The sequence below is a fragment of the Salmo salar genome, chromosome ssa13 (assembly GCF_905237065.1).
Source record: "Salmo salar chromosome ssa13, Ssal_v3.1, whole genome shotgun sequence".
Classification (NCBI taxonomy): Eukaryota; Metazoa; Chordata; class Actinopteri; order Salmoniformes; family Salmonidae; genus Salmo; species Salmo salar.
The window spans coordinates 21584974-21601995 of record NC_059454.1 but is presented as its reverse complement, the minus strand read 5'-3'; the positions used below and the strand labels follow the sequence as shown (position 1 = coordinate 21601995).

Genomic DNA, 17022 nt, shown 5'->3' with positions numbered 1-17022 from the left:
CTCCGTATCCTGAGCTCTTGCGCCGGACAGTGAGGTTGACGTGGCCCTGTTTGGCGGCCTGCTGCATCAGCTGCACCACCAGCTGGTGAGACTTGCCCACCACGGCCGTGCCGTCCACACAGATGAGCTCGTCCCCCGAACGCAGACGCCCGTCCTCATCTGCTGCTCCATACTTCACTATGTGCCCAATGTAGATCTACAAAATACCATAGAGATACATTAGCTCTGTACTTCATTATGGGAATACTCTAGATCTACAAAACATGATACATATAAATCAGCCTTGTACTTCACTTGTAGTTCAAGTTCAACGCAGCTAAATTAAACCATTTGATGTTCCATTCCGTCCCAAAGCACAGAATCGTCTAGAATGCCATTGGATGCTGTAGCGTTAAAATGTCCCTGAACTGGAACTAAGGGGCTTAGCCCGAACCATGAAAAACAGCCCCAGACCATTATTTATCCTCCACCAAACTTTACAGTTGGCACTATGCATTGGGGCAGATAGCGTTCTCCTGGCATCCTCCAAACCCAGATTTGTCCGTACAGCTGCCAGATGGTGAAGCGTGATTCATCACTGAAGAGTTTCCACTGCTCCAGAGTCTAATGGCGGCTAGCTTTACACCACTCCAGTTGATGCTTGGCATTGTGCATGGTGATCTTAGGCTTGTGTGTGGCTTCTCGGCCATGGAAACCCCTTTGATGAAGCTCCCGACGAACAGTTATTGTGCTGACATTGCTTTCAGAGGCTGTTTGGAACTTGGTATGCGCTTCAGCACTCGGCGGTCCCATTCTGTGAGCTTGTGTGGGCTACCACTTCGCATCTGAGCCGTTGTTGCTCCTAGATGTTTCCACTTCACAATAACAGCACTTACAGTTGACTGGGGCAGCTCTAGTAGGGCAGAAATTTTACGAACTGACTTTTTGGAAAGGTGGCATCCTATGACGGTCCCACGTTGAAAGTTACTGAGCTCTTCAGTAAGGCCCTTCTACTGCCAATGTTTGTCTATGGAGATTGCATGGGTGTGTGCTTGATTTAATACACCTGTCAGCATATATACAGTATATATATATATATATATATATATAGGTATATATATATATATATATATATATAAAACTCCCTTTTTCTACTTTCTCTCTGTTCATGTCTCTGAAAGAAAAATATGCCACATAACCAACACCTTTTGTCTAAGTCTGCCTAAACGAATCTCCTAAGAACAGCACGCAGGCCTACCTCATGTAACGACAGCACCAGTCATCTCTCTCAGAGACACAAAAACAGACAGTGGAATCTACATTTCTACTGCTTCAAATTAGAGGGAGAGAGTGGGGGAGAACAACTGATGCACAGAAGAGAGAAGGAAGACTATTTGGTTTGGTTGAGCATCACAGTGTGAGCTGACACAGAATGAGTGTTGTGTGTGTGTGTGTGTGTGTGTGTGTGTGTGTGTGTGTGTGTGTGTGTGTGTGTGTGTGTGTGTGTGTGTGTGTGTGTGTGTGTGTGTGTGTGTGTGTGTGTGTGTGAGAGTGTGTGTGTGTGTGTGTGTTTGTGTGTGTGTGCGTGCGTGCGTGCGTGTGTGTGTTTGAAAATTCAGATGAATGACGTGCCCAAATTAAACTGCCTGTTACTCGGGCCCAGAAGGTAGGATATGCATATTATTAGTAGATGTCGATAGAAAACACTCTGAAGTTTCTAAAACTGTTTGAATGATGTCTGTGAGTATAACAGAACTCATATGGCAGGCAAAAACCTGAGAAAAAAATCCAACCAGGAAGTTAGGAAATCTGAGGTTGTAGTTTTTCAAGTGATTCCCTATCCAGTATACAGTGACTTAGGGTTCATTTTGCACTTCCTAAGGCTTCCACTAGGTGTCAACAGTCTTTAGAACGTTGCTTCTACTGTGAATAGGGAGAGAACAAGAGCTCCTGGAAGTAGATGAGTGAGAAAATGACATGAGCTCAGAGGGTTTCTTTTATTTTTGGAAGACAAAGGAATCGTCCGGTTGGAATGTTATGGAAGATTTATGATAAAAACATCTTAAAGATTGATTCTATACATCGTTTGACATTCTATACGTCATCTGTAATATAACTTTTTTGACTTTTCATCTGAACTTAACCTGTTGGGTCTAGGGGGCAGCATTTGCACGTCTGGATAAAAAAAATGTACCCGATTTAATCTGGTTACTAATCCTACCCAGTAACTAGAATATGCATATACTTATTATATATGGATAGAAAACACTCTAAAGTTTCCAAAACTGTTTGAATGGTGTCTGTGAGTATAACAGAACTCATTTGGCAGGCAAAACCCTGAGACATTTTCTGACAGGAAGTGGATACCTGATGTGTTGTATTGACTTTAAAGCTATCCCATTGAAAGACACAGGGGTTTAGGAATATTTTGGCACTTCCTATTGCTTCCACTAGATGTCACCAGCCTTTACAAAGTGTTTTGAGTCTTCTGGAGGGAGATCTGACCGAACAAGAGCCATGGAACGGTGATGTCCCATTAGACACCTGGCGCGCTACTTCATGTTGGGTACCCTCGTTCCAATACGTTATAAAAGGCTATGCATTCGTCCACCTTGAATATTATTCATGTTCTGGTTAAAAAGGCCCTAATGATTTATGCTATACAACGTTTGACATGTTTGAACGAACGGAAATATATTTTTTCCCCTCGTTCATGACGAGAAGTCCGGCTGGCTTACATCATGTGCTAACGAGACGGAGATTTTTGGACATAAATGATGAGCTTTTTTGAACAAAACTACATTCGTTATGGACCTGTGATACCTGGAAGTGACATCTGATGAAGAGAATCAAAGGTAATGGATTATTTACATAGTATTTTCGATTTTAGATCTCCCCAACATGACGTCTAGTCTGTATCGCAACGCGTATTTTTCTGGGCACAGTGCTCAGATTATTGCAAAGTGTGATTTCCCAGTAAGGTTATTTTTAAATCTGGCAAGTTGATTGCGTTCAAAAGATGTAAATCTATAATTCTTTAAATGACAATATAATATTTTAACAATGTTTTCTAATTTTAATTATTTAATTTCTGACGCTGACTTGACTGCCGGTTATTGGAGGGAAACGATTTCCTCAACATCAATGCCATAGTAAAACGCTGTTTTTGTATATAAATATGAACTTGATAGAACTAAAAATGCATGCATTGTCTAACATAATGTCCTAGGAGTGTCATCTGATGGAGATTGTAAAAGGTTAGTGTATCATTTTAGCTGGTTTTATGGTTTTGGTGACCCTGTCTTTGACTTGACAAAACATTACACACAACTCTTGTAAATGTACTGTCCTAACATACTCTAAATTTATGCTTTCGCCGTAAAACCTTTTTGAAATCGTAAAACGTGGTTAGATTAAGGAGATGTTTATCTTTCAAATGGTGTAACATAGTTGTATTTTTGAAAAATTTGAATTTTGACATTTATTTGGATTCAAATTTGCCGCTCTTGAAATGCACCTGCTGTTGATGGAGTGCACCACAGGTGGCACGCTAGCGTCCCACCTAGCCCCAAGAGGTTAACTGCGCGAGCACAGTGCATTTGGAGTACTCTACCGAAAGCGCAAACAAAAAGGAGGTATTTGGACATATATATGGACTTTGTCGAAACAAATGAACATTTATTGGGGAACTGGGATTCCTGGGAGTGCATTCCGACGAAGATCATCAAAGGTAAGTGAATATTTATAATATTATTTCTGAGTTTTGTTGACTCCAAAAAATGGCGGGTTTAGTTTCGTGTCTGAACGCTGTACTCAGATTATTGCAAAGTGTGCTTTCGCTGTAAAGTTTTTTTTTTAAATCTGACACAGCGGTTGCATTAAGGAGAAGTGTATCTATAATTCTTTGAATAACAGTTTAATATTCTATCAATGTTTATGATGAGTATTTCTGTAAATTACAGAAAAAACTTTTCTGAACATTACACGCCAATGTAAAATGTGGTTTTTGGATATAAATATGAACTTTATCGAGCAAAACATACATGTATTGTGTAACATGAAGTCCTATGAGTGCCATCTGATGAAGCTCATCAAAGGTTAGTGATTAATTTTAGCTGTATTTCATGTTTTGTGACGCTTCTTCTTGCTTGGAAAATGGCTGTGTAGTTTTTCTTGTCTCGGCGCTGTCCGAACATAATCTAATGCTATACTTTCTCCATAAAGCCTTTTTTAAATCGGACAATGTGGTTGGATTAACGAGAAGTTCATCTTTAAAATGGTGTAAAATAGTTGTATGTTTGAGAAATTTGAATTATGAGATCTTTGTTGTTTTGAATTTGGCGCCCTGCTATTTGGCGCCCTGCGTCCCACATTTCCCAGAGAGTTTAACAAAGAAAACCCAAAAGGCATGGGACTCTGACAGGAAACATAGTGATGAGGCTGTAATAGAATATTGAGGGTTCAGTACATCAGCTGCCCTTTTAACACGCAGTATCATGCAGCAGTGCTGTTTAATTCAAAACTTTGTTTAGTGTTTATTTATGATGTAACACGTGATGTAATAACCAGACATGGGGAATGCCGATACATCTTTTATGCTTCCAGTCTGGCTTTGGAATGCTTAATTGTCAGTCATGTATACAGTGCCTTTTTTCACACATTTTGTTACGTTACAGCCAAAGTTCTCATCAATCTACACACAATACCACATAATGACGAAACGAAAAGAGGTTTTTAGAAATGTTTGCACATTTAATAAAAACAAAAAACAGAAATACCTTATTTACATAAGTATTCAGACCCTTTGCTATGAGACTTGAAATTGAGCTCAGGTCCATCATGTTTCCATTGATTATTGTTGAGATGTTTCTACAACTTGATTGGATTCCACCTGTGGTAAATTCAATTGATTGGACATGATTTGGAAAGGCACACACTTGGTCAGGGAGGTGACCAAGAACCCAACGGTCACTCTGACAGAGCTCTAGAGTTCCTCTGTGGAGATGGGAGAACCTTCAAGAAGGACAACAATCTCTGTAGCACTCCACCAATCAGGCCTTCATGGTAGAGTGACCAGACAGAAGCCACTCCTCAGTAAAAGGCTTATGACAGCCCGCTTGGAGTTTGCCAAAAGGCACCCAAAGACTCTCAGACCATGAGAAACAAGATGCTCTGGTCTGATGAAACCAAGATTGAACTATTTTGCCTGAATAACAAGCATCATGTCTGGAGGAAACCTGGCACCATCCCTACGGTGAAGCATGGTGGTGGCATCATCATGCTATGGGGATGTTTTCAGCGGCAGGGAGACTAGTCAGGATCGAGGGAAAGATGAACAGAGCAACGTATAGAGAGATCCTTGATGAAAACTTGCTCCAGAGCTCTCAGAACCTCAGACAGGGACGAAGGTTCACCTTCCAACAGGACAACAACCCTAAGCACTCAGCCAAGACAACGCAAGTCTCTGAATGGCTTTGAGTGGCCCAGCCAGAGCCTGGACTTGAACCCGATCGAACATCTCTGGAGAGACCTGAAAATAGCTGTGTAGAAACGCTGCCCATCCAACCTGACAGAGCTTGAGAGGATCTGCAGAGAAGAATGGGAGAAACTCTCCAAATACAGGTGTGCCAAGATTGTAGCGTCACACCCAAGAAGACTCGAGGCTGTAACCGCTGCCAAAGGTGCTTCAACAAAGTACTGAGTAAAGGGTCTGAGTACTTATGTAAATGTGATATTTCATTTTTTAGTTTATTATATACATTTGCAAAAATAAAAACATGTTTTTGCTTTGTCATTATGGGCTATTGTGTGTAGATTCCGAATGCACTGTAAGTGAATGGTGTGCTGCATGAAAAGATCCCATTACAAACCTTTTGCTTTTCCTTGGCGCATCCAAACTTAACAGTGACAGACAAGGGATATGGTGGAGGAATGGTGCAGGGATACTCACCGGCTCTCCGGCCTCATTTCCTCCCAGGATGCGGAACCCAAAACCTGTATCCTTCCGCCACAGGAAGATCTCCTGCTCCTGGCAATCTGGCTCTGAAACACACAACACAAGAGCTCAGTGGAAGTGAAACAGAGAGTAGACCTGACACTCAGAAAGTTAAACCTACGGCATGACTGTTGCATTAATCAATACACTGCAATTAAGTTCAGTATTCATAATCATAATATAATAAATACCATTTTGCAGACACTTTAATCCAAAGTGACTTACAGTCATGCATCCATGCATTTTACGTATGGTTGGTCCCGGGATTCAAGCCCACTATCCTGGCGTTGGACTACATTTAAATTCAGTTCAGTTAGATCTTGTTATTAAACAATCTGGTATGAACACCCCCTCCTCTCTACTCTCCTCTGCATCACTTGGCATATTAGGTTCCTTCTTTCAGGTACAGGGTTGGCTCCCAGAGGACAGGAGGAACAAATGCCATGTACATGCTCTCTATGAATGTGACCTTTTAACTCTCTGCCTCTTTTTCTCGTTCCGTCTCTCTCTGTGGAACACAAACACACGTGGCTGTGGGAGGACACAGGCAATTTGGTGTTAGTCTGTTCACCCACAGGGCCAGTCTGAACACAGGGCATGGACCACTTCTCCTGAGGCACCTTCTGTCTGCCACATAGGTTTTATTAGCCCTCAGCTAGCTGTCTGTCTGTCTGTCTGTCTGTCTGTCTGTCTGTCTGTCTGTCTGTCTGTCTGTCTGTCTGTCTGTCTGTCTGTCTGTCTGTCTGTCTGTCTGTCTGTCTGTCTGTCTGTCTGTCTGTCTGTCTGCAGGTTGGATAAGTCATTAGCCTTCCACTGATCCCTGTCCCTAGCACAGCAGATCTCTCTCTCTCTCTCTTGCACGCACACACGCACGCACAGTCTGTAACTGTCAGCAAAAATATCCTCTGCAGGAGGGTCCCAGCATGGTCTCATCTCTAGCCCTGTCTCAGTCCTATCTCCTGACACCACAGAACACCATATGAGTCCACAACAGACACACAGACGCACCAGCACACATTAAATACCTCTCCTTTCCTCTCAACCCCCATCTCCAACTCTAACCCATTCTAATAATCCAGCCCAACAAACAGTAAGATCAGCTCCATTGCGGAGGGATCACCAGGCCCAGTTAATATTTAATCAGCAGCAGACCTAGATTCTACTGGCTCTACTTTACATACTGATTAACCAGTACTGCAACACTGCCTGCATGGATTAACCAGCACTGCAACCCCACCTGCACTGATTAACCAGCACTGCAACCCCACCTGCACTGATTAACCAACACTGCAACACCGCCTGCATGGATTAACTAGCACTGCAACACCACCTGCACTGATTAACCAGCATGCAACACCGCCTGCACTGATTAACCAGTACTGCAACACCGCCTGCATGGATTAACCAGCACTGCAACACCACCTGCATGGATTAACCAGCACTGCAACACCGCCTGCACTGATTAACCATCACTGCAACACCGCCTGCACTGATTAACCATCACTGCAACACCACCTGCACTGATTAACCATCACTGCAACACCACCTGCATGGATTAACCAGCACTGCTAGCACGCACACAAACAGGCTGGCAGGCAACTAGCACTACACACTGACACAGACAGACAGACAGAACACACACACACACACACACACACACACACACACACACACACACACACACACACACACACACACACACTGCACGTGCACACATAATGAGCATATTCTGATAATGGATGCATTTTTAATACACCTTGAATGTAAACACATTATTGTTGCCAGACATGCAATGGCCTGCCTCTTATAAAGTGCAAATGGCATTCAAGAAAACAACATTACATTCCTATTACACTAAGTTATGTTTGCTTGTCTCCCCACTCAGTTTAATTGTATATGTTGCAATGTACTGTAAATGACCAGACTCTTTAATAAAGAATAACTGTTTTTCTCGAGGAGTCATCATATTGCCCCCTAGATGGAAATTAATGACCCATTGTTTGGAGAACAAACCATTTCTCTCAAGAGACTTGTAGTGAGTATAGTAAATAAGTGGGGTGGCGTCCTCCTCCACTCATGAATAATGGAGGACCTGAGTTTTGACTGCAAAGGATATGGGGGAGAGTTAAGAACAGATGTTTCTGCTTTTACAACTCAAAACGGGGGTGCCTTCTATCGCCCAGTCTACCTTCTATCATTCCCAATTCTTAGGGTTAGAACAAGGAAAAAGTATTGTATGCACCACACTATTGTTCAAATAGATGTATTTATTTTTTCTGCTGATGAGAACATCTACATTATTTTTGTCAAATAGCTCATGACGTAGGCTTGGGTCAACACTGGATATAACATCATTTTCATTTCTGAGCCATCAGCAAGGTAGGATGCATGTGATCCTTCATTTCTAGTCCCTTCTTCCGCTGACATCAGACCTACACACTCCTCTGAGTGTTTGGAAATGCAGGTGTTTATAAATTGAGAGGTGTCGATAGCTTCACAGAGCAGGGAGACTAAGCTCTCCGGGACATCTTCTGTCACAGAGTCAGGTTTGACTCATACACTCATACCACACACACACACACACACACACACACACACAGAGCTGCTCCTACAAAGTACTTAACCATGCTTCTCCTCCAGGACACAATGCAACACCCACTTACTTAAACAAACTCATACACTGTCTAGTCAAATCCCAACAGAATAATCAGAAAAGTTTCAAGAGTTTCTCTCTTCCCACCAATCAACAGACATGATGATCAGATCCCAGGCTCATTCACTCTAGTTGATACATGTTTGATGTATTTGTGTTCGGCAGCATTGTTGAACCTACACTTGTCAGTTGTGCCAAACAACCACAGTGAAGTGATGACTCACGTCTGCTCTCATACATGCTCCTGGACTGGGCCCAGATCTTGAAGGGGTCTGGCTTCTTCTGGAGGGTCATGGTACCATCTCCAGGGTCCTGGGTGGGCAGGGGAGGCAGGCCAGGCAGCAGCTGTGTGGGGGCGGCCGGAGGGGGGCCTACGGCCTCACTGGGCATGTTGGAGGAGGGGTGGCTGGGAGAGTCTGTGTGGGTGCTGCGATGGCTGCACACACTGTGCTGGGAGCTGCTCTGACTGTCCTTCCTCTCCAGCTGCTGCTGAATGGAAATAATGGGGAGGGAGAGAAAGGAGGGAGAAAGGGTGGAAGACAGGGGGAGAGAGATAAGACGAGAGGAGAAGGTGAGGTGATAGTGAGAAAGGAAGGAGAAAGAGAGGGCCGAATAAGAGAAGACAGAATAAAGACAGGAAGTGAAAAAAGAGAGATGAGTAAGAAGGTAAGGTAGTAGAGAGAGACAAGAATGAAACAACCATCCAAGGTCATTATCATAGAAACACCAAGTGAATTGATTGTGTCTGTCAGTAAGAGCTGTATTCCAACGGTGTGCGGGAGAGATGACATGGTTTCTATGACGCCCACACACAGAACAGTCTCTGAATAGTTTCTTTATAATACAATAAGACAACACGATGTGTTTATTCATACACACACTACGTTCATGTCCCCCCGTTTATCATGACACCAGGCAGGCGAGAACTGCTTCCCACCAAAACGGTCTTCTCAAACAGCTCTTACACTAAAAGGGCATTATCATCACTTTCACAATTGTACAGTATTAATGTTCCAAACCTCTCAGCCAATAACACTACTTTTCAGTTTTTTATTAAAAACAATAATAATAATAATATATTCAGTCCAGTGCAATTCACTGAATATAAGACCTCTAAGCTTGGTTATAAGACTGTGAGACATTTGAAGAAGCTTATGAAAATGGAATATGAAAAACCTGTACGTGTCTAACACATTGAACACATGGAGTCAGGTCAAGGAAACATGTCATCAGCTTGTCCCTAGATCAATTAAGACATTTGATAATTAAGACAAATTAATATTTGTTATGGTTGATGAAATATTAAAATCAACATCATGCATGAGAGGAAAAGCAAACATAGGCTTGTTAGTAGAAACAAAAACACACTTACAAGCCCACACTTTGCAAATGCACCAAGACAGTTGGGTCCCTCTTGCAAATGGCAGTGTACTCTAAGCACATATTTAAAGCCCAGCATCAGAGGCAGAACAGCGCGTAGAGGCTGACACAGACTTGCATGCAGCCTAACATTTCAATGATACAACACAAAGCCTGCTTTCCCATCGTGAAAAACGAATTGACAGTGGCAACCGAACAGGGTCACCATTGCCCCCGCTCAAACCTTACAAAGCCCTCCCCCACCCTGTCACATGACCTCAATCAGCGACGCCCCATCTATGACCGATGCCATATCCCACTAATCCCTAATCCCAAATAGCTCCGCTTCCTGTTAACAGGAACGCTGAAATATGTATGTAATGTATTATCCACATTCCTATAGTATACATACTCTGTGGATGGCTGTGGGTAGAAGTTGCCAGTTTGGCACTGAACTAGGTTTAGCCCACCCTCCCTTTATGACGAGCTAAGGTTTGATAAACAGTCATAATAAAAACACAGTTGGGAGCATAAATCACTATGAGTGGAGTGTTCCTCCTTTGCTGCCTCCCCAAATCTTGATTTAAACCAATAGGGGGGCAGAACACAAAACGGATCTAGGATCCGTTCTAGGGACAACTTTACACTCTGGATGAGGCTCCAGGGGATGCCTTGGGCTGAGTGTTATTTACAGCTGGAGTGTTGTCTCCTCATAGCCAGTATTGCTTTCTCATCAGGTTAAGATGAGTGTTAAAGATGAGGAGGCGTTCGCTCTTTAAACCTCGGAATAAAGTTATTGTCCCTGGAGAGACCATCCTACTGCTCCAGCACTGAGGTAGCTAATGTGCCTCTCCTCCTCTCTGTCCACTGTACCTGTGGGCTCAAGCATGTGAGTCACTCCCATAGAGTGCCTCTAACATTTCCTTCAGGTCTTTCCCTCATTCCATCATTATTTGTTAATCTATCCTCCTCTACACAAGCCACTGCTATATGACAGCCCCTCCCTCCCTCCCCCATTCCCTTCATCCATGACCCTATGCCACCCCTACCAGCTGGTCACTAATACAACGACTCAACCAGGGCACCAAGGCCAACCTTAATCGCTGATAGTATGACAGCATGGGAGAGGTGGAGGAAGGAAGAGAGGGAAAGCGGGAGAGAAAGAGAGATATAATATGGAGAGAGAAAAGACAGGGAGAGGGAGCAATGGGGAAATTGAGAAAGAGAAAACGAGGTCACAGTGAGGGAGCGAGAGAGGGGAAAGAGGGGAGAAAGAAAAGTTCGCAGGGGAGGTATATGGAAGGCTGCATGTCTTTTGTTCTTTAAATAGCCCCCACATCCATCCAGCAGAAAGCAGGCATGCACCGGGGGAATAACACTAACACATGCAGAGGAAAGGGAGAAGAAGGGAGGAGAAGGAGAAGAGAGTTGTGTTGTACTTACCACTAGCTTGGGGCTCCTCTTGGCCGGCACCACTCCTGCAAAGCAGCGGCAGAGAGACAGAGAGAGCATTAATGACCGGTGTTACTCCGTAACCGTCCACCCCGAGCAAAAACAACCACTTCACCGGACGGACAGAGGGACGCAAGGATGGAGGGAAGGACGACGGGTCCTGCTGCAGAGCTGAGCTAGCCCAGCTCTCACTCTCTCTCATTCTCAGAGTGGCGCTGCGCTGTGCTACGTTGTGCGTTAGCCAGAGTGATCACCGCCTCCCCATGCGGTCTGATAACTCTCTCTCTCTCTCTCTCTCTCTCTCCCTCTCGCTCACCCTCTCTCTCGCTCACCCTCTCCCTCTCGCTCTCCCTCTCTCTCTCCCTCTCACCCTCTCTCCCTCTCTCTCCCTCTCGCTCACCCTCGCTCTCCCTCTCTCGCTCTCCCTCTCTCGCTCTCCCTCTCTCTCTCTCTCTCCCTCTCCCTCTCCCTCTCCCTCTCGCTCACCCTCTCTCTCTCTCCCTCTCCCTCTCTCTCTCCCTCTCACCCTCTCTCCCTCTCTCTCCCTCTCTCTCCCTCTCGCTCACCCTCTCTCTCGCTCACCCTCTCTCTCTCTCTCTCTCTCCCTCTCGCTCTCCCTCTCTCTCTCCCTCTCACCCTCTCTCCCTCTCTCTCCCTCTCGCTCACCCTCGCTCTCCCTCTCTCGCTCTCCCTCTCTCGCTCTCCCTCTCTCGCTCTCTCTCTCTCTCTCTCTCTCTCACCCTCTCGCTCTCCCTCTCTCTCTCCCTCTCACCCTCTCTCCCTCTCTCTCCCTCTCGCTCACCCTCGCTCTCCCTCTCTCGCTCTCCCTCTCTCGCTCTCCCTCTCTCGCTCTCCCTCTCTCGCTCTCCCTCTCTCGCTCTCCCTCTCTCTCTCTCTCTCCCTCTCCCTCTCGCTCACCCTCTCTCTCTCTCTCTCTCGCTCACCCTTGCTCTCTCTCTCTCTCGCTCACCCTTTCTCTCTTGCTCTCCCTCTCTCTCTCTCTCTCTCAACCTCTCTCTCTCTCTCACTCCTTCTCTCTCACTCCTTCTCTCTCACCCCTTCTCTCTCACCCCTTCTCTCTCCTGCTACTAGGACAGGAGCTACTGACTGACTGACTGACTGACTGACTGACGCTGCAGAAGGTTGCTCCCATCCACCGTACCACTGAAGACGAGCCACTGAGCGACCAAACCACCAAACGAGAATGAGACAGAGCACTCTGCAGGCAGAATCTCAACTACAGATTTAGGATCTTAATTTGAGCGAATTTGCTACAGCAGGAAAATAATCCTGCAACAACAGGAAATGTGAATTATTATGTGGATTATAATTAATGGACATTTTTGCATGGGTTGATACATTTTTCGTAGGGGAAGATCACGTTTGAAATTTCATTGGGAAATTAAACTTCAGAATCCTTTTTAAACCTCAAATACACTACAAGTTTTACATTTCCTGCATTGCAGGAAAGTTATCCTGCAACAGGGTAATCAAATTAAGATCCTACATCTGTATTACCAGGAGTCCAGGAGCTTGAGCATGATATGGACGGCCATTGTCAGCTCCACTCTCACTGAGAGCATCTTCTGAATGTCTCTCTGTGTGTTCAACTACAGCAGGCAGCAGCTCCTCTGCTCAACGCTCGCACATTGAGAAGCAGATCTTGTCTACTCCCTCCCTCTCTTTCTCCCTCTCTCTTTCTCACCCTCTCTTTTTTTCATATGCCCTCCCCCTTCTCATCCTTGCACGGTGTGGCTTGCTTGCTGGCATCCACCCCTCCCCCTACCTCTCTCTCCCTCTCCTCTGACTCTCCTTCTCACTATCACACACACACACGCACGCACGCACAAACACACACACACTAGAAGTAATGGGATGATGAATACCAATAATCTACATTTAAAGTGAACAGCTTATTCCAAACCCCTCACAACCATGATATCCATTCATACAGTTTAGCTGTGAAACAAAACCCTAAATTGTAAAATCAACTGATACAATCAACCTGTTTCAAGCAACTGGTACGGAATCCATGACAAGTAGCCCACTGAGCAGAGCAACAGAGATACCGATAAGCACTATTGTCCCTTCCTTCTTTGTCTTTGTATCAATTCAACAGGAATTCTAAGGTTCTAGCTGCATTTTGTCAACACTGAGTTATTGACATAGCCTTGTTCTGTACAATGTCCTCTACCTAGGTAATATTCTCCAGTTGTTAAGCCATAAAGAATACAAGATAAAACATGTTTTACCAATGAGGGTTTGGAACGTTAAAGCCAATTATCTCAGAATCATATTTTTGCAGATAGAACCTTATAATTAATTCTAAGGTCATGTAGGCTATTATAAAAAAACACCTGCAGCAGAATACTACCTAGGATACCAGATTGATAGCATACCACCTAGGATACCAGATTGATAGCATACCACCTAGGATACCAGATTGATAGCATACCACCTAGGATACCAGATTGATAGCATACTACCTAGGATACCAGATTGATAGCATACTACCTAGGATACCAGATTGATAGCATACTATCTAGGAAACCAGATTGATAGCATACTACCTAGGAAACCAGATTGATAGCATACTACCTAGGAAACCAGATTGATAGCATACTACCTAGGAAACCAGATTGATAGCATACTACCTAGGAAACCAGATTGATAGCATATTACCTAGAAAACCAGATTGATGTATAGTGTAACTAGGGAATTTGATAGCGCATTAGAGGTCATTATCAAACTACAGTAGCGCTTTCTGTTTAACATGGAGCATGCTGCATCTGTACTTTCTAGAGAAGGTATAATGAATACCTCCCGAAGAGCATTTGATCCCTGGGGTATCTCCATCTACCAGGGTTCATCCTCTCTCCTGCATCTCATCCACCTTAGATAAAGCCAATAAACCATCCTCCACTTTAATCTCAAACTGATTTAAGGTTCACCTGTGGCCGATGCATGCCCTCACGCTGTCACTATCCCGCAACCCAGCACAAAGAAAACACTCTGAAAACATCAATGGAACCTTCCGGCATTGTTAACACACGATAGGAAAGCTCTTTCTTTACCCATCCTGCTGCATTGGCGAAAATCATTAAATGTTAAAACTTTCTGTTGCTGCCTGCAAAGCCCCTCTACATGATTCATAATTCATCCTCACACTCTCTTTCTACCGCTCCCTCTTTCTCTCTCCCTCTTTCTCACCCCCTCTTTCGCACACAGTGGAATTGCCTATAATGGCAAGGAATGGGAGGAACATCATAGCAAGCATGTGAATGAGTATGTGGATGATAAGAGTGTGTGTGTGTGTGTGTGTGTGTGTGTGTGTGTGTGTGTGTGTGTGTGTGTGTGTGTGTGTGTGTGTGTGTGTGTGTGTGTGTGTGTGTGTGTGTGTGTGTGTCAGATCAACATCAGATCAAATGAAATGTTATTGGTCGCATAGACATATGTTGCCGATGTTATCGCAGGTGCAGCGAAATGCTTATGTTTCTAGCTCCAACAGTGCAGTATACCTAACAATACACACAAATACAAATAAAGGAATTAAGAATTAGAACGAGCAATGTTAAGGTCCGGAATGTAAATCTACATTATATGTGTATGATGCTGTATAGACAGTGTGGACAGTATGTGAATAGGGAAGGTGTGTAGAGCAGTACTTATATAGGATGAGCCTTGACTAGAATGCAGAATATACAGTGGGGAGAACAAGTATTTGATACACTGCCGATTTTGCAGGTTTTCCTACTTACAAAGCATGTAGAGGTCTGTAATTTTTATGATAGGTACACTTCAACTGTGAGAGACGGAATATAAAACAAAAATCCAGAAAATCACATTGTATGATTTTTAAGTAATTAATTAGCATTTTATTGCATGACATAAGTATTTGATCACCTACCAACCAGTAAGAATTCCGGCTCTCACAGACCTGTTCGTTTTTCTTTAAGAAGCCCTCCTGTTCTCCACTCATTACCTGTATTAACTGCACCTGTTTGAACTCGTGACCTGTATAAAAGACAGCTGTCCACACACTCAATCAAACAGACTCCAACCTCTCCACAATGGCCAAGACCAGAGAGCTGTGTAAGGACATCAGGGATAAATTGTAGACCTGCACAAGGCTGGGATGGGCTACAGGACAATAGGCAAGCAGCTTGGTGAGAAGGCAACAACTGTTGGTGCAATTATTAGAAAATGGAAGAAGTTCAAGATGACGGTCAATCACCCTCGGTCTGGGGCTCCATGCAACATCTCACCTCGTGAGGCATCAATGATCATGAGGAAGGTGAGGGATCAGCCCAGAACTACACGGCAGGACCTGGTCAACGACCTGAAGAGAGCTGGGACCACAGTCTCAAAGAAAACCATTAGTAACACACCTCGCCGTCATGGATTAAAATCCTGCAGCGCACGCAAGGTCCCCCTGCTCAAGCCAGCGCATGTCCAGGCCCATCTGAAGTTTGCCAATGACCATCTGGATGATCCAGAGGAGGAATGGGAGAAGGTCATGTGGTCTGATGAGACAAAAATAGAGCTTTTTGGTCTAAACTCCACTCGCCATGTTTGGAGGAAGAAGAAGGATGAGTACAACCCCAAGAACACCATGCCGACCGTGAAGCATGGAGGTGGAAACATCATTCTTTGGGGATGCTTTTCTGCAAAGGGGACAGGATGACTGCACCATATTGAGGGGAGGATGGATGGGGCCATGTATCGCGAGATCTTGGCCAACAACCTCCTTCCCTCAGTAAGAGCATTGAAGATGGGTCGTGGCTGGGTCTTCCAGCATGACAACGACCCGAAACACACAGCCAGGGCAACTAAGGAGTGGCTCCGTAAGAATCATCTCAAGGTCCTGGAGTGGCCTAGCCAGTCTCCAGGCCTGAACCCAATAGAAAATCTTTGGAGGGAGCTGAAAGTCCGTATTGCCCAGCGACAGCCCTGAAACCTGAAGGATCTGGAGAAGGTCTGTATGGAGGAGTGGGCCAAAATCCCTGCTGCAGTGTGTACAAACCTGGTCAAGAACTACAGGAAACGTATGATCTCTGTAATTGCAAACAAAGGTTTCTGTACCAAATATTAAGTTCTGCTTTTCTGATGTATCAAATACTTATGTGATGCAATAAAATGCTAATTAATTACTTAAAAATCATACAATGTGATTTTCTGGATACACTGCAAAATCGGCAGTGTATCAAATACTTGTTCTCCCCACTGTACTTATGAAGTGGGTAAAACAGTATGTAAACATTATTAAAGTGACCAGTGTTCAATGACTATGTACATAGGGCAGGAGTCTCTAAGGTGCAGGTTTGAGTACCGGGTGGTAGCTGGCTAGTAACAGTGACTAAGTTCAGGGCAGGGTACTGGGCGGAGGCCAGTTAGTAACAGAGACTAAGTTCAGGGCAGGGTACTGGGTGGAGGCCGGTTTGTAACAGAGACTAAGTTCAGTGAGAGTACAGGGCAGAGGCCGGTTAGTAACAGAGACTAAGTTCAGTGAGAGTACAGGGCAGAGGCCGGTTAGTAACAGAGACTAAGTTCAGGGTAGAGTACAGGGCGGAGGCCGGTTAGTAAC

At 44.5% G+C, this 17022-nt stretch overlaps 1 protein-coding gene across 14 annotated transcripts in view; it reads right to left on the bottom strand.

Annotated features, from left to right (window-relative positions):
* The window catches only part of LOC106566645 (membrane-associated guanylate kinase, WW and PDZ domain-containing protein 1), a 196715-nt gene that overhangs the window by 23252 nt on the left and 156441 nt on the right, over positions 1 to 17022 (bottom strand). For 13 of the 14 annotated variants that reach the window (XM_045693040.1, XM_045693037.1, XM_014134876.2 and 10 more), the window contains 4 exons: positions 11430 to 11464; positions 8852 to 9116; positions 5930 to 6021; positions 1 to 196 (listed from right to left, as the gene is read on the bottom strand). In XM_045693040.1, coding sequence (XP_045548996.1) covers positions 1 to 196; positions 5930 to 6021; positions 8852 to 9116; positions 11430 to 11464 — 588 coding nt within the window. The remainder of the gene's footprint in view (positions 197 to 5929; positions 6022 to 8851; positions 9117 to 11429; positions 11465 to 17022) is intronic. The other variant, XM_014134868.2, reaches the window with a different exon arrangement.